Source organism: Mauremys mutica, chromosome 1 (genome assembly GCF_020497125.1).
Source record: "Mauremys mutica isolate MM-2020 ecotype Southern chromosome 1, ASM2049712v1, whole genome shotgun sequence".
In the NCBI taxonomy this organism is placed as follows: domain Eukaryota; kingdom Metazoa; phylum Chordata; order Testudines; family Geoemydidae; genus Mauremys; species Mauremys mutica.
This window is the reverse complement of record NC_059072.1, coordinates 367,365,302-367,380,270: the sequence shown is the minus strand read 5'-3', so window position 1 is coordinate 367,380,270 and position 14,969 is coordinate 367,365,302. Positions and strand designations below refer to the sequence as shown.

The 14,969-nt window shown below is 43.8% G+C and overlaps 1 protein-coding gene across 1 annotated transcript; it reads left to right on the top strand.

Moving 5' to 3' along the window:
• Positions 1-13,745: 13,745 nt before the first annotated feature.
• Positions 13,746-14,693, top strand: LOC123370236 (olfactory receptor 52R1-like). Its single transcript, XM_045016601.1, has one exon. The coding sequence runs from the start codon at positions 13,746-13,748 to the stop codon at positions 14,691-14,693; it is 948 nt and encodes a 315-aa protein (XP_044872536.1).
• The last annotated feature ends 276 nt before the right edge of the window (positions 14,694-14,969 follow it).

Sequence of the window (14,969 nt, the reverse complement as noted above, 5' to 3'; positions counted from 1 at the left end):
CGTGTCTTTCAGGTCAGGTCTGTCAGTGGGGCAGCGATCTGGCTGTAGTGTGGTACAAATCGCCTGTAATATCCGGCCAAGCCTAAGAACGATTGGACCTGTTTCTTTGACTTGGGGATAGGTCAATTTTGGATAGCCTCCACTTTGGCCTGTAGGGGATTTATTGTTCTTTGACCCACGTGGTGCCCCAAGTAAGTCACTCTATTTTGGCCTTTTTGACACTTTTTAGCCTTAACAGTTAGTCCTGCCTGCCTGATGCGCTCAAAGACTATTTCCAGGTGCTCCAGATGTTCTGCCCATGAATTGGAAAAAATGGCCACATCATCAAGGTAGGCAACTGCAGATTCTCCCAATCCTGCTAGAAGACCATCTACAAGTCTTTGGAAGGTGGCTGGTGCATTTCGCAGCCCGAAAGGAAGCACATTAAATTCATACACCCCTGCATGGGTGATGAAGGCTGACCTTTCCTTGGTGGGTTCATCTAGTGGTACTTGCCCTTGGTTAAATCTAATGTAGACGTCCCAATTTCTCCAATAGCTCATCTATGCGTGGAATTGGATAGTTGTCGGGACGAGTTACAGCATTTTGCTAATGGTAATCCATGCAAAAACATATTTCCCCATCTGGTTTGGGAACTAGAACCACTGGAGATGCCCATGCACTGTTAGAGGGGAGGATTATACCCACCTGTAGCATGTCCTGGATCTCCCATTGTATAGCAGCTTGGGCGTGAGGAGACACCCGATAGGGTGGGGTTCTAATTGGGTGAGCAATACCTGTGTCAATGGAGTGGTAAGCCCGTTCAGTCTGTCCTGGGGTGGCTGAGAACATTGGCGCGAAGCTAGTGCACAGCTCCTTGATCTGTTGCTGCTGCAGATGTTCCAGTGTCGTGGAGAGGTTCACCTCTTCCACTCCACTGTCACTTTTTCCTTCGTAGTAGACACCTTCAGGCCACTCAGTGTCATCTCCTCCCTGGGCTGTAAACTGACAAACATTTACTTCTCTGAAATAAAAGGGCTTTAGAGAATTAACATGGTACACTTTAGGCTTTAGGGTTGAGGTGGGGGATGCTATGAGATAGTTAAGTATCAGAGTGGTAGCCGTGTTAGTCTGGATCTGTAAAAGCAGCAAAGAATCCTGTGGCACCTTATAGACTAACAGATGTTTTTAGAGCGTCTTGCATCCGATGAAGTGGGTATTCACCCACGAAAGCTCATGCTCTAAAACGTCTGTTAGTCTATAAGGTGCCACAGGTGCTGCTTTATGAGATAGTTAACAGCTTCCAGGCGCTCTTGGACCGTAAATGGTCCCATGATGCTTCCATCTTATGGGCCCGGATCACCTTTAAGACCATAACCTGGTCCCCTACTCTGAAGGAACGCTCTCTGGTATGTTTATCATGCCAGGCCTTTTGCTCTTCCTGAGCATCCTTTAGGTTTTCTTTAGCAAGGGCTAAAGAGTGTCGGAGGGTATTTTGTAGGTTGCTTACAAAGTCCAGAATGTTAGTTCCTGGAGAAGGCGTAAACCCCTCCCATTGCTGCTTCACCAACTGTAATGGCCCCTTAACCTCATGGCCATACACAAGTTCAAATGGTGAAAACCCTAAACTGGGATGTGGTACAGCTCCGTAGGCAAAAAGCAACTGCTGCAATACTAGGTCCCAATCGTTGGAGTGCTATTTACGAATTTACGTATCATGATTTTTTTGATTTTCAGCAAAGGACTGCCACATGCAGAAGGTCCTCTTTTCTTTTCTGAAGCCACTTCTCTTCAGCCAGCAAAAATGAAGAGGACTGTGATCCTGAGGTTGCCTTTTTCAAGCCAAAATGCAACATTTTACACAGGCACCATTGTTAACACTAGATAGAGCAATGATATAGCTGATTGCAAAGACAAGCCAAATTCGCATACCTAGCACAAACACAAACTGACTGTCCCAAGGTGAGGCCAGCTAAAACATTGGACTTCTAACCTGATGAGGGCTCATGAAGGCATAGAGTAACATGTCTCGAGGAGACTAAAACCAATGGGACAAACTGAAACCCTGACAAAAGTGACTGGAGCCCACAAATTGACCTGGTGTTACCCGGGGCCAGAGGAATAGAAAATATGGGTAACGAACCACCACTCTGAAGAAGGTCCCAGAGAACTATTAGGGGTCTACTATTAAACTTGACATTAATCTGTTGTTGGTTCTAAGTTGTGTTTTAATGAATATCATCATGTTTTATATAAAGAAGTGGAAATGTGATGTTAAATATGTTAAATGTTCTTTTATTAATTGTGAATGTGTTTTTTAATATACTATAATGCTGGTAAATCTCTCTATTATGTACAACTATCTCTATTCTTTACTGAGCCTAAACAGAATAGAAACACAAATAAGGTGCTTTGCATGTTCTGATCTTTTTTCTTTTTTCCTGTTATCAGCAGGTTTACAATAAATAAAAGGAAGCATTTCTTCACACAACACAGAGTCAACCCATGGAACTCCTTGCCAGAGGATGTTGTGAAGACCAACACTATAACAGGGTTCAAAAAAGAATTAGATTCCTCGAGGTGAGGCAGGCCTCTGGGTAAAGGGAGTGGGAGCTAGGACTCTGATCCTTTTGCTACCTAATTACACCGAGGTGGTGCATAACCAGGAAAGTTCCACACATGAGTGGGACCGATGACCTGCTTACACCTGTTAGGAATTCTTGAAAGGACTCAATTTACTTACTTTTTTTAAGGTGAAACTTTTACCCTTTGAATGCTTTGCTCTTTTGCAATACTCAAAGCTCTTCAAATCTCTGCAGAAGTGTGTAATGACCTGCTCCCTCTTCCAGACGGAGGCTATGTCTACACCACAGACTTTGCAGATGAAGATGCACCGATGTAAGGTCTCCCGAATGGCCACTTTATGCCTATGGGAGCTACCTCTCCTACCGACATCATCAAACCAACCCCAACAAGCGTTTCCCGCTCATGTAGCACTCACCATACTGGCACTTTTTATTGTATTTTTTAAAACAAATGTGTTAGTATAGACAAAGCCTAGTAAAGAAACCCACTGCCTCAAGTCCTGCAAGGTTTCAGAAGATTTCAGTTTCTGCTGGTTTCTTTCTCAATAAGCCCAGCTCTTGAATAGATTCATCTCAAAACTCTGTCTGGATCCCTTCCGGGAGATCAGTGCACTACCTGAGAGTTTCATCTCCTTGGGGGTTTCCAGTTATTCCATCTCTCTGATAGCTCCTTTGTTCCTTCACCAAAACCCTGTTACCTCTGCCCTCTCCTCCCGTCTCCCCTCTGGTACCCGGGGTCATCCTGGGAATTCATAAGAAGGAGGCTCAGTCTGCACCTTAAGAAGGGAGGTGTGATTAGATCTAAAGCAGAGCTACAAAAGCAAATGGAGGTGATGTGCCCCCAGATATGTGTCTGGTGCAGCCGTCACTTAATAGCCCATTCTCTTTAGCCTCAGTCTAGTTCCCCTGAATATGTGCTCTGCTCTTAAAGGCCCAGGACATACTTCTACCAGCCAGGGCAGGGCTGTGCATTTCAGACCCACCCAGCAATCTATGTAAGCACCCATTCTTAGAGCTGTTATTCCCCCGTCTCCCCACCTGCCCCCTTGATGTGTCTTGTCTTAATTGTATTTATAGGCTCCTTGGGGCAGGGGTTGTTTCTCATTCTCCAGTTGCAAAAAGCCCAGCACAAGGGGCCCTGGACTGCAGCGGGGCCACAAACCAAATAATTATCATAAATAATAAACACAAAAATCCAGCCAAATCAGGGCCTGCCCCCACCCCTTTACATTTAGCTACAGACGAAGGTCAAGCCATGTTGGCCACCTACAAAGTGTTAGTAACATGAATACAGGTGGACACGGTGCTGTGGTTCAGCCTGGATAAGATAATTCATTCAGTCTCATTCCTGTGTTTAAAAGCCCAGGTACCCCACACCAGAGAAATAACCATCATGAACCTGGTGAGCAGGCAGAGACTTCAGCTCTGGGAATCCAAGTGCCCTCCAGCTTAGGAAGTCCAGGAAAATCTGACTCAGTCTGGAATCTTAGAATGAACTGAGATGGAGAGAAGAAATCCAGTGCAAGCACTAATCCAGTCTCTATCCTGCCTACAGGCCATCTCTTGTTCCAGGGCAGCTTTGGGGGGAGGGAGGCCTCTGTCCCAGGTCAGGCCCCCAGCTGCCCTCCATCCATAGGAACATTCTCTTGGTGTTGCTTTTACTGAATCTGTTCCCCCAAATCAACTGCAGTGACTGTGACCTGTTGGCAGCTTTCTGAGAAGGAGCAGAAGTGGAGTCCCAGGGTTCACACTTCCCAGGAGCGAGGAGCTCAAAAATTCCAGCTAGTTCTGAAAACCTCAGATTCACCTTGAGAGGATGGTGAAGGCTCAGGCTCCCTCTTTCAGCCTTTCCTCTGCATCCCACCCAGGGCCGGCTCCAGACCCCAGCGTGCCAAGCGCACGCTTGGGGTGGCGTCCCGCGGGAGGGTGGCAGGCGGCTCCGGTGGACCTCCCACAGACGTGCTTGCGGATGGTCCGCTGGTCCCGCGGCTTCGGTGGAGCATCCGCAGGCACGCCTGCGGGAGGTCCACCGGAGCCGCGGGACCGGCGACCAGCAGAGCACCCCCCGCAGCGTTCCGCCCTGCTTGGGGCAGCGGAAATCCTAGAGCCGCCCCTGATCCCACCCAATGAACAACCCCTGTCAGATCTGGAGTCCGTTTCCCAGTTTGTGTGATGGAGAGACTGTGATTATGGCAGGGAAATCTATACTCCAGGGTTGTGTCTGTCATCATATCTCTCATTCTGTGTGTGACCTTGGCCAGCCCATATCTCCCCGTGCTTCAGTTTACCTATCTGGGATATTTTCATAATGACTTTTCTTGCTGTTTTGAAGATCTTTCAATGAAGGCTGCTGCACAGTATCATGATAGTGAGGATATGTATTAATCTCTAATACCATATCAAGAGCCCCATATTTCTGCAGAAAGTGATCATGTCTCCCCTCAGTCATCTTTCTCTAGATCTGACTGTTTCCTATCTAACCATCCATCCTGGGCATTTTCAGGGTACCAGAGCCTATGGACATCTAGGCATCATCCTTTATTTTCTTTCTAATCAACTATAGTTCATAAATAGACACAAATACACAGAGCAGCCAATTCTTCTTTAACTCAGCACCGAGCCCAGGAGTTCTCATCTCCCTTTGGGAATGTCCCTTAATTACTGTTTATTCTTAAACCTGGATAATTAGCCCAGAGGCACAGACATGATTGTCTGATGTTTACATTCAGACGTTCTCTACAGGCTGAGCGAACTCCGTTGGGAATACACAGAGCTATATTATAAACTGTGCACACCCGTGTGTTGGCTCTTGGCATGGGATATCACTGAAGACATTGAGTTGAGAGAGGTGTGGATCAAGGATAACTGAGGGGGATTCCTAGGGAGGACACTTCCATCTCAGAATTCACAGGTACCATCTCTTCCTGAGGAGCTCACCTGATCGACAAATCCAGTGTAAAGTGGGTGTAGAGGGATAGAGAGTAAATCTGTGGTCCTTTCCACTCTACACGACAATGACATATCCCAGAACCTTTGCCATAAGTGATGACTTTTCTAAAGAATAACTGGCCAAAATGTCTCTGATTTCTGTGAAGCCCTGCTTACACAGGTCTATTAAATTTCACACTGTTACCTCTGTATTGAGCGAAAGACTTTTGTGTGACTAAGGCCGGGTCTATACTAGGATTTTACATCATAGAATGATAGAGCCATAGAGTTGTAAGGGAACGCAAAGGACAGCTAGTCTATCCCCCTGACAAGATGCAGGATTTGTTTTGTCCTAGTCATCTAAGACTGGTGGCTATTCACATGACTTTGGAAAACCTCCACAGGAGGAGTTTCCATGACTTCCCTGGGAGTCTGTTCCATTGGCCTCCTGAAATTTAATTTAAATCTCCTAGGCTGGAATTTGAACCCATTGCCTCTTGTCCTGCCTCTCTCCAGTAAAACAGAATAACTTTCCTCCACCTTTTATGGCAGCCTTTCAAGTATTGGAAGACCACTATCATGTTCCCCATTAATCTCCTTTTTCCAAATAAACACACTGATGCCTTCAGCTTGCTCATACGGTTTGCATTCCATCCCCTGAATAACATTTTTGTCACTTGCCTGTGGATCCTTTCCAGTTTCTCTACATCCTTTCTATATACTGGTGAGCAAAACTCGACACATTACTCCAATCAAGACCTAACCTGCACTGAGTAGAGGATGCCTTTCACATACCATGAGTTTCATGTTATACTTATGCTAATATAACCTAACATAGCATTTGCCTATTTTTACACAGCAAAAAAATCCACACTCCAGAGAGATGTAGCATTATCATAGAGTCATAGAATCATAGAACTGGCAGGACCAGCACCATCTATAACAGGGGTAGGCAACCTACGGCTCGTGTGCCAAAGGCAGCACATGAACTGATCTTCAGTGGCACTGACACTGACCAGGTCCTAGCCACCAGTGTGGGGGGCTCTACATTTTAATTTCATTTTAAATGAAGCTTCTTAAATATTTTAAAACTCTTATTTACTTTACATACAACAATAGTTCACTTATATATTATAGACTTATGGAAAGAGACCTTCTAAAAATGTTAAAATGTATTACTGGCATGCAAAACCTTAAATTAGAGTGAATAAATGAAGACTCGGCACAGCACTTCTGAAAGGTTGCTGATCATAGAATCATAGAATCTCAGGGTTGGAAGGGACCTCAGGAGGTCATCCAGTCCAACCCCCTGCTCAAAGCAGGACCAAACCCAACTAAATCATCCCTAATCTCTCTAATCTATAACATATAATCATCTCTAATCTATAACATCTCTGACAGGTGTTTGTCTAACCTGCTCTTAAAAATCTCCCACGATGGAGATTCCACAAACTCCCAAGGCAATTTATTCCAGTGCCTAACCATTCTGACAGTTAGGATGTTTTTCCTCATGTCCAACCTAACCCACCCTCGCTGCAATTACATTACATTACTTCTTGACTATCATCAGAGGTTAAGCAGAATATTTTTTCCCTCCTGGTAACAACCTTTTAGGTATTTGAAAACTGTTATCATGTCCCTCCTCAGTCTTCTCTTTTTCAGACTAAACAAACCTAGTTCTTTCAGTCTTCCCTCATAGGTCATGTTTTCAAGATCCCTAATCATCCCTTTCTCCAGTTTTTCCAGATCATTTGAATTTTCATCATATTCTCCAAAGGATTTGTAAAAGCAGCAAAGAATCCTGTGGCACCTTATAGACTAACAGATGTTTTGCAGTATGAGCTTTCGTGGGTGAATACCCACTTCGTCAGATGCAAGTAGTGGAAATTTCCAGGGGCAGGTATATATATGCAAGCAAGAAGCAAGCTAGAGATAACGAGGTTAGATCAATCAGGGAGGATGAGGCCCTGTTCTAGCAGTAGAGGTGTGAAAACCAAGGGAGGAGAATCTGGTTCTGTAGTTGGCGAGCCATTCACAGTCTTTGTTTAATCCTGAGCTGATGGTGTCAAATTTGCAGATGAACTGAAGCTCAGCAGTTTCTCTTTGAAGTCTGGTCCTAAAGTTTTTTTGCTGTAGGATGGCCACCTTAAGATCTGCCATTGTGTGGCCATGGAGGTTGAAGTGTTCTCCTACAGGTTTTTGTATATTGCCATTCCTAATATCTGATTTGTGTCCATTTATCCTTTTCCGTAGAGACTGTCCAGTTTGGCCGATGTACATAGCAGAGGGGCATTGCTGGCATATGATGGCGTATATTACATTGGTGGACGTGCAGGTGAATGAACCGGTGATGGTGTGGCTGATCTGGTTAGGTCCTGTGATGGTGTCGCTGGTGTAGATATGTGGGCAGAGTTGGCATCGAGGTTTGTTGCATGGATTGGTTCCTGAGCTAGAGTTACTCTGGTGTGGTGTGCAGTTACTGGTGAGAATATGCTTCAGGTTGGCAGGTTGTCTGTGGGCGAGGACTAGCCTGCCACCCAAAGGATTTGCAACCTGTCCCAACTTGGTATCATCTGCAAACTTAACAAGTATACTCTGTATGCCATGATCTAAATCGTTCATGAAGACATTGAAAAGCACCAGACACAGAACTGATCCCTGCAGAACCCCACTAGTTATGCCCTTCCAGCATCACTGTGGACTATTTATAACTACTCTCTGGGAGCAGTTTTCCAATCACTTATGCACCCAACTTATAGAAGCTCCATCTAGGTTGTATTTCCCTAGTTTCTTAATGAGAAGGTCATGCCAGACTCTGTCAAAAGCCTCACTAATGTCAAAATATACACCTACTGCTTCCACCCATCCACAAGGCTTGTTAGCCTGTCAAAGAAAGCTATCAGGAAGGTTTGACATGATTTGTCCTTGATGAATCCATGCTCACTATCACTTACCACCTTATTATCTTCTAGGGGTTTCAAAATTAATTCATAGAATCATAGAATTCAAGATCAGAAGGGACCATTATGATCATCTAGTCTGACCTCCTGCAAGATGCAGGCCACATAAGCCGATCCACCCACTCCTTAAGCAAGCGACCCCTGCCCCATGCTTCGGAGGAAGGCAAAAAACCTCTAGGGCCACTGCCAATCTACCCTGGAGGAAAATTCCTTCCCGACCCCAAATATGGCGGTCAGCTGAACCCCGAGCATGCGGGCAAGACTCTCCAGCCATACCCTCTGGAAAAAGGCTAACAATATCCTATCATTGACCCATTGTACTAATTACCAGTGTGGCACTTAATTGACCTATTGACTAAGCCCGTTATCCTATCATACCATCTCCTACATAAACTTATCTAGCTTAATCTTAAAGTCATGGAGGTCCTTCGCCCCCACTGCTTCCTTCGGTAGGCTGTTCCAGAAGGATGGTTAGAAACCTTCGTCTAATTTCAAGCCTAAATTTCCTGACTGACAATTTATATCCGTCATAATAATTCATTAATTATTTGCTACGTTATCTTACATGGTACAGAAGTGAAGATGATTGGTGTGTAATTGCCTGGGTTTCCCTTATTTCCCTTTGTATAGACAGGCACTATATGTGCTCTTTTCCAGTCTTCTGGAATTTCCCTGTCTCCCATCACTTTTCAAAGATAATTGCTAATGGCTCAGATATCTGCTCAATCAGTTCCTTCAGTGTATTCTAGGATGCATTTTGTTAGGTCCTGGTGACTTGAAGACATCTAACTTGTCCAGGTAACTTCTAACTTGTTCTTTCCCTATTTTAGTATCTGAACATACCCCATTTTCACTGGCATTCTCTATGTTAGCTGCCCAAAAACAAACAATCTTCTTGGTGAAAACCAAAACAAATTCATTAAGCAGCTCTGTCATTTCCACATGTTTTGTTATTGTTTTTCCCTCTTCGTTTAGCAATGGGCCTACACTGTCCTTGGTTTTCTGCTTGCTTCCCAATTATTTGTAGAATGGTTTCTTGTTACTCTTTATGTCACTAGCTAGTTTGATCTTGTTTTGTGCCTTGGACTTCCTAATTTTGCCCCTACATACATGTGTTATTTGTTTATATTCCTCCTGTCATAAACAGATAGTTAGGGGTTAAGGTCTCTTTTACCTGTAAAGGGTTAACAAGCTCAGTAAACCTGACGAACACCTGACCAGAGGACCAATCAAGGGACAAAATAATTTCTAGCTGGTGGCAGCATTACCAGATCTAAACTAGGATTTAAGTTTAGAGGAGCCCATGCAGGTCCCCATCTTGTGGACGCTAAAGTTCCAAGTGGGGAATAAACCTATGACATCTCCTTTGTAATTTCACCTTGTTTCCACTTTGTGTAGGATCCTTTTTTTGGTTTTTAGATAATTCAAGATCTCCAGGTTAAGCCATTGTGGTCTCTTGCCATACATCCTGTCTTTCCTATGCAGTGGGATAGTTTGCTCTTGTGCCCTTAATAATGTCTCTCTGAAAAATTGCCAGCTGTCTTCTATTGTTTTTCCCCTTAGCCTTGCTACCCATGAATCTTGCCTACCAACTCCTTGAGTTTGCTAAAGGCTGCCTTCTGAAATCCTTTGTCTTTATTTTGCTGTTCTCCCTCCTACCATTCCTTAGAATCATGTATTCTATCATTTCATGATCACTTTCCCCCAAACTGTCTTCCACTTTCAAATTCTCAACCAGTTCCTACTTGTTTGTCAAAATCAAGTCTAGAACAGCCTCTCTCCTAGTAGCTTTCTCCATCTTCGGGAACAAATTTTTTTCTCCAATACATTCCAAGAACTTGTTGGATAATCTGTGCCCTAGTGTAGACAGCATGAAATGAATTCTTCCATCGACCTATCTACCACCTCTCAGGTATTACCTGTGGTGAGGGGAGAACCCCTTTCCATCTGTGTAAGTAGTGTCTATATTGAAATGCTATGGCAGCACGGCTGTAGCATTTTAAGTGTAAACAACCCTTTAAGCAGATATTCCAGGAAAAAGTCCAGTCTGGATCTGCCAACATTAAGTCTGGATTCAGGTCTTGCTCAGCGTTTCTCTGGTAGATTAAAAAGCCACTTATAACCCATGATTTTCTCCCCAGGAAAGTCTCCACTTGATCATCTTATTGATAAGTTAAAGAGATATACACCTTCAAGTCTAATGGTCTGGTATTTTCTCTATCCTCCAATCATTTTTGTGGTTCTTTTCTGCACCCTCTCCAAGTTTTCAACATATTTTTTCAAAGGTGGACCTCAGAACTGGATGCAGTCTGTTTCATCAATCCCATGTGCAGAGGTAAAATCCTTCTCCTGCTCCAACTCACCACTCCCCTGTTTATCCATCCGAGGACCACATCATCCCTTTATGCTACAGCATCACACTGGTAGCTCACGATGAATTGGTTCTCTACAATGCTCCCTAAATCATTTTCAGGGTCCTTGTTTTGTATAATACAGAGCTGTAGTATGTGTGTAGGCCCTGCATTCCCTGTTCCAAGAGGATAATTTTGCATTTGACTGTATTAAAACATTTGGTTCGGATGGGTCTTTCTTATCAAATGTTCCATATCAATCGGTATGCCTGCCTTGGGCTCCTCGTTGAATCCACTCTGCCAATCTTTCGGTCATCCACAAATTTTATCTGCAGTGATTTTCTATTTCCTTCCAGATCATTGATTAAAATATTGAATAGCATTGGGTGTAGAACTGATTCCTACAGAACCCCACTACAAACAGCCCCATTTACTGATGAAGGACTATTTACTACAGCTTTTTACGATCCACCAGTTAGCCGATTTCCAGTCAATTTTATATATTCTCTACTGATATTGTAAGGTGTTATTTTTTTAACTCAATATTTTCAAATGCTTCTGAGAAATCAAGGTTTGTTGCATCTTTGTGGTTCCCTTTTATGGACCAAATGAGTACCCTTGATCAACCAAAGTGTACTCTCATAAAAGGATGAAATTAGGTTTATTTGACAAGACCTGTTATCTATAAACCCTGCTGGTGACTGGTATTACTTCCATTTCTAGACTTTTTTTTAACAAATCCCATAACAGGTTTTCCATTGTTTCTTAACCTTGTTAATTCTTGTCTATCTATCTATCTATCTATCTATCTATCTATCTATCTAAACCTTTCCCTTTATTTTTTTAAATCTTTACATTTAACACAGGGATTGGCATAACATTTTTCTAGTATTTCTCTTTTTTATGTACTTAATAACCTCCTATTTTGATCCATAGCCCTGCCAAACATGGAGTTTTACCTGATGTCTTAATGTCCCTTACCAATTTTCTCAACTTCCGATTTCTGTTCCTGGCTATTTATTTTCCCTTTTTCCTCTTTGTTATTATTGCTTCCCCTCCCGCCCTCAATTGCTGCCTTCACTTTATCACTGAACTGCGTTTTTACCCAAAGTTGTTTACTTTGTTGACAGTGGAATTATGATTTTTCCGCTATCTAATAAACTGTTATCAAAGACCTACCAATTTTCAGTCATAGATTTCTGTACAAATTTTTCCTCCCAATCTGTTTTGCTGACAATTTTCCTCAGCTTTGGGGAATTAGTCCTCTTGGAACAGTCAGTGTCTATAGGTTTGGAACTGGCCATTTGAATGTAAATCAGTTTCATTATTTATTTTCCTCTCCTATATCATATGCTCTCTTCTTTGTCTCTGGTGTAAATTAAAGAGTCCCAGACTTTTCTATATGTTTGCATATGGCAGCCTCTCGTATTCTCAGAGCCTGTCTTGGAAATCCCTTTTATATGTGCCATATCCTTAATAGAGACTGGGTGGCCAAAACTGAATACATATCCAAAAGATGTTATTCTCCATTCCCTACCTTAGAGATCTGAACATTGCTATTGTTTTGTCCACTTCTGCAAATGAGTAGGTGTTTCTCTTGAGCTGCTATCAATGGGGCCCAGGTCTTTTCCCTGAAGTATGTTCTAGTTGGGATGTTTCTCCCAGCACATGTCATCCCAAAAGTTTTTTTTTTCCCACTCTCAGATTTTGAACAACTGGATGAATGGGGATCTCCCTACAGCATGGACTCCCTAGCCTGGCTCTCATTGTATTACGGAGCAATGATGGATAACCAGTATCCACACTTGTGTTTCCTGCTGGTGCCTCTTAAGATTCCCCCACCACAAAATGTAGGAATTATTAATTCAGGGAGCACCACAAAATATGGAACTGGATTTAGTAGGGTCATAGTTCATAATATTTTCTCTAAATAATGAAAATGTCATTTTTCAGTGTGAGAAGAGTGATCAATCTCCTCCTCTCATGAGAACGGTCTCCACTAATGCATGTAGTGTCTCATGCTAATGTCATCATAACTATAAAGGGAAGTGAACAGCCCTCCTGTGTACAATACTATAAAATCCCTCTTGGCCAGAGGCACCAAAATCCTTTTGCCTGTAAAGGGTTAAGAAGGTCAAGTAACCTGGCTGGCACCTGACTCAAAGGACCAATAAGGGGACAAGATGCTTTCAAACCCTGAGGGGAGGAGGGCTTTGTTTGTGCTCTTTGTTTTGGTGGTGTTCACTCTTCGGACTAAGAGAGACCGGACATCAATCCATGTTCTCCAAATCTTTCTGAGCAATTCTCTCATATTTCAAACCTGTAAGTAACAGCCAGACAAGGCGTGTTAGTTTATCTTTGTTTTCTCAACTTGTGATTGTTCCCTTTCCTAGAGGGAGATTTATCCCTGTTTTTATTTTTTAACTTTGAAACTAAGGCTAGAGGGGGTTCCTCTGGGCTCTATGAATCTGATTACCCTGTGAAGCTATTTTCCATCCTGATTTTACAAAGGTGATTTTTACATTTTCTTTCTAATAAAATCCTTCGTTTAAGAATCTGACTGATTTTTCCATTGTCCAAAGACCCAGGGTTTTGGGTCTTTGATCACTTTGTAACCAAATGGTTAGGATATTACTCTCTAGCCTCCCCAGGAAAAGGGGTGTAGGGACTTGGGAGGATCTTTTGGGCAAAGAGGTCCTTTGACCAAATGGTCCTTTCCCTGTTTCTTGTTAAATCACTTGGTGGTGGCAGCGTACCAGGTTTTAACCTAAGCTGGTAGAATTAAGCTTAGGGGGTTTTGTGCGGGTTCCCACATCTGTACCATAGAGATCTGAGTGGGGAAGGAACCCTGACAAATGTTCTCTCTCCATTCAGGCATTTCTACTATGATCATCACCCGAGACACTTGGGAACACAGAGAAAGTCAACTTCTCCCCTACTCCATGTCAGATTCCAACACAACCAAATTCACTAACCCCTCCACATTCATCCTACTTGGCATTCCTGGCCTGGAGGCAGCCCATATCTGGATCTCCATTCCTTTCTGTGCTATGTACGCCATAGCCATCTTGGGGAATTTCACCATCCTGTTCATCATGAAGAGGGAGCCGAGACTCCAAGAGCCCATGTTCTATTTCCTCAGCATGCTGGCCGTCACCGACCTGGTCATGTCCACATCCACCGTACCCAAAATGCTGAGCGTCTTCTGGTTCAATTCCAGGGAGATCAGTTTCAGTGCCTGCCTCACCCAGATGTACTTCATTCACTGCTTCTCAGCAATGGAATCTGGAATCCTCGTGGCCATGGCTTTGGATCGCTATGTGGCCATCTGCCATCCCCTGAGACATTCCGCCATCCTGACAAACTCTGTTGTAGCCAAGGTAGGTCTGGCCGTGGTGCTGCGCAGTGGCATACTCACATTACCTTATCCCTTCGTGGCGAGGCGGTGGCCATATTGCAGAACCAACATCATCCCCCACTCCTATTGTCGGCATTTAGCTGTGGTGAACCTGGCCTGCGCTGACATCAGCATCAGTAGTTACTATGGCCTGTTTAATCTTTTCTCTGGGATCGGAATGGATGTGTTTTTTATCGCTATGTCCTACATGCAGATCCTCCAGGCCATCGTTCGCCTTCCCACAAAGGATGTCCAGCTCAAAACTTTTGGGACCTGCATCTCTCATCTTTGTGCCATCTTAGCTTTGTACATTCCAATGTTCTTCTCCTCTATCACGCAGCGGTTTGGCCACTATGTGCCACTGCATTTACGTGTTCTCATTGCCAGTGTGTACCTGCTGGTGCCCCCGGTGCTACACCCCATCATCTATGGGGTGAGGACCAAACAGATCCGGGACAGGCTGCTCCGGCTCTTTACACATAAAGAGACCTAAATGTTTTCTCCTTGTGCTCTGGCTCTCAGATTCAGCTCTGTGCAGAGCTGGCTGGTGCATGGTGCTGGAGCCTCTTCCCTGAATCACTTACTGGACAGATAGAGACATTAAACACTTTCCTGGTCTTACTGTGCTGTGTCAATGTGATGAACTGGGGAATCAGTCTATGTACACTACACTGGGTTGCCACCTTTCTAATTGTTGGTAGCTCGATCCCTGGAATTACAATCTTGCCCCATCTCTTCTGTCAAGCCTCATCCCTGATGTGTGTCTTCT